Raw genomic sequence first — 9,424 nt, forward strand, 5'->3', positions numbered from 1 at the left:
TGCGATAAATAAATGAAAAAATTGAAAACTATATGGAAAACGGCAAGCAAAATACGTAAAATATGCATAAGACAGAATTTGAACCCCCCGCAGTGATGTGACGCCACCACCACCATGGATGCAAGTAACTCAGTCGTGGTTTCACTGTGAAACAGCGCCCTCTTGGAGCGGGTTTCCACAAAGAACACAGAGTTGAAGGTCTTAACACGGGAGTGGGCCGCCCTTGGATGTTTGCATTACGATTGTGTTTTTTAAGTAAACCTGTTGAGCGCGAGTCGAAGCTTACCTGTTTTCAAGTTCGTAGTGTGTTATATTAACTATCGGTTGTAGAGTTTAAATGAATTAAGTGTCCCTTATCAAGTTTTTTGTGCAGAGGTACCTTGTGAAATATTCTGAAGTGCAATTACTTTCTGGTGAAATGAAGTCTGTGGTAATATTTGGGGCTACTGGTAACACAGGATTGTGTGCAGTTGAAGCTGCATTGAAAAGAGGTAATACTACATTATAATGAATCAGAATATAAAGTATATTTATAACTTTGTTTGCTATAGTATATTTTTATTTGAGATAATCCATCGTGCGACTGTGAACTTTTACATTGCAGAATTGAATGTACGAGCTTTTGTTCGTGATCCGAACAAAATGCCGAATAATCTGCGATCCAAAGTGGAAATTGTGCAGGGTGATGTGCTCAGTGAAGAACAAGTTAAGAGTGCGTTGGAAGGTCAGGATGCTGTCGTCGTCGTTCTTGGAACTAGAAATGACCTCAGTAAGTGTTATGTACTATTACGAAGAGATAAGAGTAGGTTTAAAGTGTCATCGGTTTAAATCAACAACGGATGGTTCTGCTGAAGTGACTCTCGGCATTTCTCGCAGCACTTTGATTTTTAATATCATTTTGGCAATACTAAATATGATTTATTGGGTCTACTATCGAAATTGCAGGGCCTACAACAATGATGTCGGAAGGCACCAAAAATATTATTTCCCAAATGAAATTACAGAATATCGAAAACATTTCCGTTTGCTTGTCAGGTAAGATATTTGGGAACTGATAGTATACTTTTCTCATTATGGCTCTATAGTATTAATAGTAATAGAAGTTTTTTCTCCATATATAGCCTTCTTATTCTACGAACCTGAAAAAGTGCCAGCCATTTTCAAGGACATTAACAGTGATCACCAGAGAATGTTTGACTGTGTTAAAGCAAGTAATTTGAAGTGGGTCGCCGTCCTCCCGCCTCACATAGCTGGTAAATTTATTTGTTCAAGTTACTTTCGCTATATATGGCTTGCTCTGATTTCCCTGTTAATATGAGTAATTGGAGAATGTTTTGAGGAATGAGAGCAGATGCATTGTTAATCCATCAAAGAGGCATGGGAAGAACTGGAGATAGGAATGAAAATCGGCAAATTCATAAAATCAGTTATATTTGTTGATGATTAAGCTTCAGTTGGTCAGCCAGTCCAAAAATTACAAGTATAGAAGAAGAAAGTATGTGGAATTCAAATGTTTGCTGATTTCTCAGATGTCAAGTTGTGTTTTCTTACAGAATAGGTGACAAATACATCGTTGTACCATTCTATAGCCTGTGCCCATCGATAGTACGTAGCTTAAACGATATAATATCAATAATAATATTCAAAATTATCTCAATCTGTGTTCATGAGGTATGAATTGATTCATTCATGAGTTCACTTTTTATAAAAATATTTTGCTGATTGTTTAGAAAAGAACTAATGAGAACGCTGAACATTATTAATTATATTGAACATGTGATACTTTCAGAATGATAATTTAATATTTTTGAGGAATTATTATTGAATTATAGTGTTAATATCCATTTGAGTCTTCGCATAGTTTCATCTCCAAGAGTTTTCAACCTCAATTTGTATTATCTATAGCTTTTTGTTGGGTGGTATATAGATTCAGGGATGAGAGGCGCTGTTGAACTGGAAGTCTCGGGTCAACCCTGTGAAAAGATTCAAGTGGTTTGAATTTGCTGCTTCAATTTATTGCCATGGCTATATGTTAGCTGGGTGACGGCATATTTTCAGTGTTACCTGTGTTGTGTCATTGCGCAATGAAGGGCATAAGGGATCTCGTCTTCATGTTTAATTCAATTTTGTAAGCACATTGCTCCTAAAAAAACTTCAGAAAGTAAAAATCAACACAATTTGTATTTTATATTTAGTGTTGTCTTCGCTTAATTTTAGTAATTTTTTGTATCATTGGTTTTTTATGAATTTTTCAATGGCATTCCATTGCTTTTACTCTAAAACAGATGAACCAGGAACGGATAATTATCAAGTGAAGCATGATGAGTCTGGTGGCAGAGTCATATCCAAGTATGACTTGGGAGACTTTTTGATCAAATGTTTGAGTATGCCAGAGCACTGTCAGAAGGTTTGTGGTATAGGAAAACCAGTCCAGTAAACCTTGGACCGTATCAAAAACTCAAGTCAACTAGCAATAATAGGTATAGTCTTTATCAGTGAGTGTATAATGTTCACACTATAGTCGAAGGGTGCCTGTCATCCGTAAGAATTGAAATTATCATTTACTTTTTCCACAAAATATATGTTCTTTTGCTATGAATGTGGTGATGTAATGTGTGTATTGTTACTTTTTTTATTGGTACACTTCATAGCAACAAACTGGGTATCGCCAGATTCCTACTGTGCCGAACACTTGTTGTTGAAGTTTGGCACAGTATGTTATCAGTATTCACAGACCTATGGGGAAGAAGAGGACTGCATGGTGCTAAAAGATTTTCGATGCAGTGTAATCTCAGTGAAAAATTCTATTAATTGCTGTAATTACAAGTAGTGTTGGCTGTAACTAATTTATCTAAAACTGTAATGTTATCATTTCTGCATGTGTAGTTGTGATGTTCATTGGAATGGCACTTGTAGGTTGCCTTCTGAAGTACTATGGCGACGTTTTATTTTCAACATTCATGGAAAAAAAGGGGCCAGATATAAAATTATTTTGCTGTAAAATATGTTTTTTTCTGGACGATAAAAATTCCATATCAATTGAGAAAATGTCATTGTTCCTGGATTTCTTGTTCACTTTGTTCCCACTATACTTTTTGATTGGCACTTCTCTGATGATGTATGCTTATTAAGTGGCTTGTAGAAGTTAAATGTTGAGAATATTCATCTGTGATTATGTGCACATTTAACTGATGGTCTGAATTCAACACTTAACGCACAAGTCAGCAAACAATTGTCGCCGCTACGTTTTATGCACACTTAGTGGAACATTCAACAGAACCTGTTGCTTCTCAGCTTGGAGGGTAAGATGAAGAGTTCTCTCAGCCGAGCAATGAATGAATGACGATACGTTCGCCCCTGGTGGTGGTGGGGTAATGCCCTCGCCTGCCAATGCAGAGGTACCGGATTCGAGTCCTGCCTTGGTGGGTTTTGCCTCCACCTGGGGAATGGATGTTTGCGATTGTCTTCATTTTAATGGATAAGGGAGTGGTGGAAGAAGGGACTATGAAGTCTCAATCTCGCCCCAACAAATTCTTTAAATAAATAAATCATTATTAGTTTAAAAAATGCACTTATATTTCAATGTAGTCCCTGTTTAGATCCATGCGGTTGTGATAGAAATGAGCTCTCCAACTTGTGTTTTAGTGACGAATCACCTCCAGTATGCGGAAAAGGGCTACTTTGTGGCCATATTCGTAATCACCTTTCTTATCCCTTTCCTCATGTACCACTGACCCCATCCTTTGACTGTGGCATCAGCCAACTAATCCCATTTGTACTTCGTTTTGAAAGGTAAACTGTTTATGGCTATCGGAGTTTTTCATTTATTCAATGCGGTTTGTCTAATGTTTTTCAACGTATAGATTCCGTCAGAGAAGCGCAATGCTGGAAGATATGCATGTTACACTTCTTCGGCTCTCATAATCTCTTCTGAGAACTTTTCCTAGACACAAATGTACGACATGTGAGAATAATTGTAACCCAGCAGAGGTTGGCGAATCTGGTGAATAGGAATCCATCAATTGGCACCTTAAAACCCTTGGCTTTCCCCATTTCCAGAGCACCTCGGTGGGCAAGTGCATTTGCCTGGTGGAATATCACCCTCTACAGTTTGAGTCTCCTCTGACGTATTTATTCACTCAGTTGGTCCAGAAGATGTAATATTCACTATTTGTTATTGTTTTATCCCTTGCTGGGCAATCAGTTGGGAGAACCCATTTAGCATTCCAGAAAATAACTGGCCATCACCTTTCTGGTAGATGATGTCAAATTTGCCTTTTTTGGGGATGGTCTGCCATCTTCCACCCATTGCTTTGTTTGCCATTTCATTTCCATTGTGTTGTGGAGAGCCCATGTCTCATCCCCAATGACAAATTGGTGCCCAAAATTTGTCAAGTTTTTTGAAAACGGTGCCAACATTGATGTTTTCAAACTTGTTTTTGGGCAACATTGAACAAATGCAGGAAACATTTTGCACAAAGATTTTCAAATTCAATTCCTCTTATAACGAAGTCAGATTTAAAAGTAATTATTGTCAGAATTGATACATTCACTCAAGTAGCGCTGTTGTGCACCAATGCACCACTGCCTGTGGGTTTTCCATGCCTCGTACACCTCCTGGAAGGCGGCACCCAGAATCAGTGTCAGCTCCCTTCTCACGGCCTGCTGTGACGCTTCCACCGATTCGTGGTGACTTTCTTTCAGCTTGGGGAAGAGGGGTGGCAGAAGAGGAAGAAGTGTGGTGGGGCATTGTCTAAAACATTTCAAGATCCAAGTCGGGGTTAACTTAAATTTTAAAGCATTTAAATTTAAATTAGTCTTATATTCAAAATAACATGATTTTGACTTCATAACTCAGGTTACTTTGCTTGTTTGTTACATTTTAAAGGTAATGCTAAAGGCTTACCAAATGGTCATCAAATTGTCTTACAGAATGTGTGTGGGCTTCAGGCTCACCTCAAGATAATCAATCAGACCGAGTCCATTTGGTGTAACGGTGGTGCGGGAGGGTTGGTTGGCCTAATCATACTGATGGAATGAAACCCAGAAATCACATGAATTTTGTCTTAGACCTCATGCTGATTGAGTTTAATTCACTATTCATGTACATCTACGCAATGTCCCACAAGCTGTCGCAAGGACGTGGGGCAGGGGGTGTAGGTCATCAGCCATTCATATCATGTTGAGGGGATCGAAATGGTGCGGTGACTATTGTACTGGCTGCCCAGCAAGAAGTCCCAGGTTTGAATCCCAGCGGTGTCAAATATTTTTCATTGGTATCTCGATCCCTACTTGAGGTGCTTTGTGGAGGGCACTTTGAGTGAGTACGCCATCTGTCGGATGGGACATTAAGCTGTGGACCCCTTGGTGCCATATGTAAAGAGTAAACTAATGCCTACACTGGGTTTCTCTCCACCCTTCATCCTTGCCTGTCCATCCCTTATGGCACAAATGACCTCAGCTTTTGGTCACCTCCTCTAAATACTACTTCTATATTATGTCGAGTGAGTGAGTTTAATTCTCGCAATCCCCTGGGCAGGGGCCCTAATTCATCTGGAGAGTTTAAATGCCAGTTTGGACAATGTTGAAATGCCACTTGCACTTGAACAATGCTATCTTAGCTTGCATAATGGAGAGAGGGGTGACGTGGAGGGGTCTGCAGGAAGATGTAATGGTGGGGGGGAGGAGGTCATGGAGGGCGAGATGGTCAGAGTGAGGACGAGGGGACCGGGGGAGTGGATGACGACAGAGGTGGATGACTGTTGGGTAAAATATGGGAGAGGTTGGTGGGCGGCTATATCTCCTCCAGAGCCTCAGGACAATGAAAGGAGCAGCCGTAAAACGGAAGTTCTGCCCGCCAGGCATCTTAAAGTTGGCTGTAATAACTGCCCGAATGGCAGTCACAAACATCCCTACTCCACTGGTTCAAACTCAACTATTATGATATGTTCGAACTGAGATGATTTCTAATCAGTTGAAACCATTATCTGCAACCTATTCGGTATCCCTTATCTCACCTGCCAGTTCCCTAAAAATGAAATTTGGGAAATATCTCGGAAAGGAATTTTTCCCTCAGCTCTGGATGAAACCATTTTGGATGAATTAATTAAAATTGCTTGGCTTCCCGGTAATCTCGGTCCAAAAATTAACATGCACTTGTCCCTCCAACGAGGAAAGACCACAAAATATTATTAATCTAGCGATGAGATATTCGGCCATTGCCTGCTGTGCGTTGCACTCTCCAATAATATTGACATAATAGGCATTTCTAAAAATTCATTCCCTTTCAGGTCTCAAAGTAGTAATGCATAGTTATAATTGTCCAAAGGAACCTGTCCAATGCCAAAGAATTGAATGCAGTGGAAATCACTGTCTCTGTCAACCTAATCACGTGCATTGTGGCACTGATTGCCTGAGCTCCTCCTGTGCCAGATATTATGAAACTCTGCCGCAGTGGTTTCTTGTATTCAGAGAGGTAATCGCGAACCACGGAGGGGGCAGAGTCCACGGGGAAGCTGAAGTCTTTGCTTATTCTAAAGAAAACCTCTACACTTGACAACATCCTGATATGCCAACTGAAGCATATCCCTCAAACCCACTGAAATCTTTTGCTTCTGTTAGCTCACCCACTGAATGTCCTTTTCTTCCCCTTAAGGATGTTCCCTTACACTCTATGCCCTTCCCTCAACACCCTGCCGTCTCCTTGGACTCCTGGGAACTACTTTTGATATGGTTCCAAGGAGTCATGTCACAAAGCAACCAAACCCCAGTAACAGCTACTTCAAAGCTACATATAACATGGCAGACACCACCACAAAGGACACAATCTCCTGGAATTGTAACATCATCCTCAGCAAGAAAAACCTGATTTGTTCCATTATGTCTCACAAAATCATGTAGACATTGTCTAATTACAAGAAACTCACTTAAAAGCACCCATAACCTTATACGCTCGACACTATACCACTCACCACCTCGACAGGACTCTCATGGAGGAGCCATGTTAGAAAAGCACTACCTTCCCCACTCCCTTCTCGGATGAGTCGCAGTCCTTAAAAACATCGAATCTCTCAGGATTTCTTTACATGGTACACATTGAAATATGAATATCTTTTCACTTTATCATCCAGGACAAAATAAATGAAGGTTATTTTAGTACCCTGCTGGCCATTGCCAGGGTGTGTGGCAGGGAGTGAACATGAACACAGTAGACTAATTTTGGCCCGATCATTTTTAACCCTCCCATGGTCGGACAAGGTTATTCTGATCCCTTGTCATTCATGTCAAAAGTTATATCTTTAATCTGTCTGTTCCATGCTTAATCTCTCTCTATTTTATTGACATGATCTCTCCTACATTGTATGATGGGGTGATGATACATTTTAAACACCCCTGCTAAAGGGACATCTTTCCAATTGGAAAGGTGTGGTTTGTCTAAATTGATGCGTGGTCAAAAGAGCAAGCTCTTTGTTGGTAGCTCTCAACACACGTCAAGGAATTGCTCCAGAGTTACAGTGAACAGGAAAACCCTTCACCCCTTCGTAGCCACTAAAACTATCCCCCTCCTCACCCTTACAGAACCCACTTGATATTCAAAGAATCATCTCTCCAGCTCTTGTCATTGACTTCACCTCTCCTTCCACCGACCTTTCATCCAGGACCCATCTGGCCTTCATACTTTCTCCTCTGATCACCTTCCTCCACTCTTTCGTCTTCCCCTATAATCCCCATAGATCCCTCCCTCCCTCTGACGAGATATCATTATTTGGCATCGGTTTCCTGATACCCTTGTCTGCCATCCTGTCTTCCCTGACACCACTCTGTTCCCCTTCCGCTCTGAAGCTCGGGACGTGCCGAAGCCACAGCCAATGCCGTTGCAGAGATGGAGCACTAAGTGACTGAAACCCACCAGTCTCAAAGAAAGAGCAATCCTGGTCCCCTTCTGCTGCACATCAAGGAGTCCACAATGGTGCTTGCTGTAAATAGCGTGCAAAAAAGAACAAAGCAAACTTGCAGTTATGGTTGAAAAAGAAATAATCCGTGACTCCGAGATAAAATGACTTCCCTTATCCTCTAGGCCACGCCAACCTATCCTATATATGCTATATCCTCTTTGCTATTCTATCCAGGCTTCTCCTCCTTCCTATCCTTTTTAAGGCAACTCCCTTTGGAACATCTCCAAATCACTAAGAAGTGATCCCCAACCCACCAATCGTCGTGTTATCTGGAGGATAATGGATAATTTGTTTAATTGAACCAAAAAAGTTAAAATGAACTTTTTATTGAATTCGCGCAATTGCAAAACTGCCTTGAAAAATGAAAGTTTACCAAATGCATATATATCATTTTGAAAAGGTTTATTAGGGCTACTAAGATATACCATGATAACGTGAAGATACCGTGATAGAAGTGTGAGTGTCTGATGGGAGATAATTATGGAAGGGTATTGGAATTGAACAGTAAAATGAATTTTGAAGTTTGAAAGATATTCGTCGCTTTCCTTCATCAGAGAAAAAACAAATTGAGTTGTAAGAGAACATTGAAATTTTGTTGATTTTCAAATAGCTTTTTTGGTGTTGTGTATCAAGTGTTATGACCTCTCTGGAATTATTGGGAGATATTTTACTCTGCTCTAACCTGTATCACACCGTTGCTTTATTCTTGATTTTGAAGGTAAAGAGGCAGAGGAATCCAACTTGAATGAGTTAACTTATTGAGGAGGACTTGGAAGACTATCTCAACCAGCCAAGTTATTTGTATTGATCGAGGCATGCACGGGTATTCTTTATTCTTCTGAATCCGAATGAAGTAATTTGGGTTTGGGGACATTGTATTCTTCTAGTGATCAAACTAAATAAGTATCTCAGTCTCCTTGGGGTCCAGTAACTAATCAATATTCCCAACTAGGAGACTGCCGTGTTATAGAGTTGTTAGTGTCGGAAAATGACTGCTCTAGTCTACTTGCCCTAAGTTGTTTATTTCCAACAATATGTTGGACTATGTGGTAAAAGAAACGAACAACAAATAAACTGACAGATTTTTAATGTAAGTATCATGTATCCACCTCTATTACTGTTTTCCCATTTCTCATAAAAGGAAATAATGGATGTTGCATGTAGTCTCAAAATAAGCAATCAGTGGGGATTGACAATATTCCAGTCATGGAGATTAAAAAATGTGCAAGTGTAATTTGCAAAGTATTTGTTCATATGATAAGTGAATCTTTTACGAAGGGAGAGTTCCCAGATCTGCTGAAAATATCTAAAATTAAGCCTCTGAGATTTATTGTTAAATTAATAAGGGAGACCTGGAGAATGTTGGAAATCATGGGTCAATTTCACTGCTGCCTAGTTTCTCAAAAATTATTGAACACTTTATGAAAGAAAGACTGATATATTTTTGAAAAAGTTTCAAGTAATTCAGC

At 39.9% G+C, this 9,424-nt stretch overlaps 1 protein-coding gene across 1 annotated transcript; it reads left to right on the plus strand.

Annotated features, from left to right (window-relative positions):
- Nucleotides 1–268: 268 nt before the first annotated feature.
- Nucleotides 269–3,541, plus strand: LOC139698719 (flavin reductase (NADPH)). Its single transcript, XM_071597610.1, has 5 exons — nucleotides 269–491; nucleotides 605–769; nucleotides 946–1,035; nucleotides 1,122–1,253; nucleotides 2,286–3,541. Exons 1-5 carry the CDS (start codon nucleotides 419–421, stop codon nucleotides 2,435–2,437), a joined length of 612 nt encoding a protein of 203 aa, XP_071453711.1. The 5' UTR covers nucleotides 269–418; the 3' UTR covers nucleotides 2,438–3,541.
- Nucleotides 3,542–9,424: the final 5,883 nt, after the last annotated feature.

The sequence above is a fragment of the Hetaerina americana genome, unplaced genomic scaffold, assembly GCF_022747635.1.
Source record: "Hetaerina americana unplaced genomic scaffold, ioHetAmer1.1.p SCAF_9, whole genome shotgun sequence".
Classification (NCBI taxonomy): domain Eukaryota; kingdom Metazoa; phylum Arthropoda; class Insecta; order Odonata; family Calopterygidae; genus Hetaerina; species Hetaerina americana.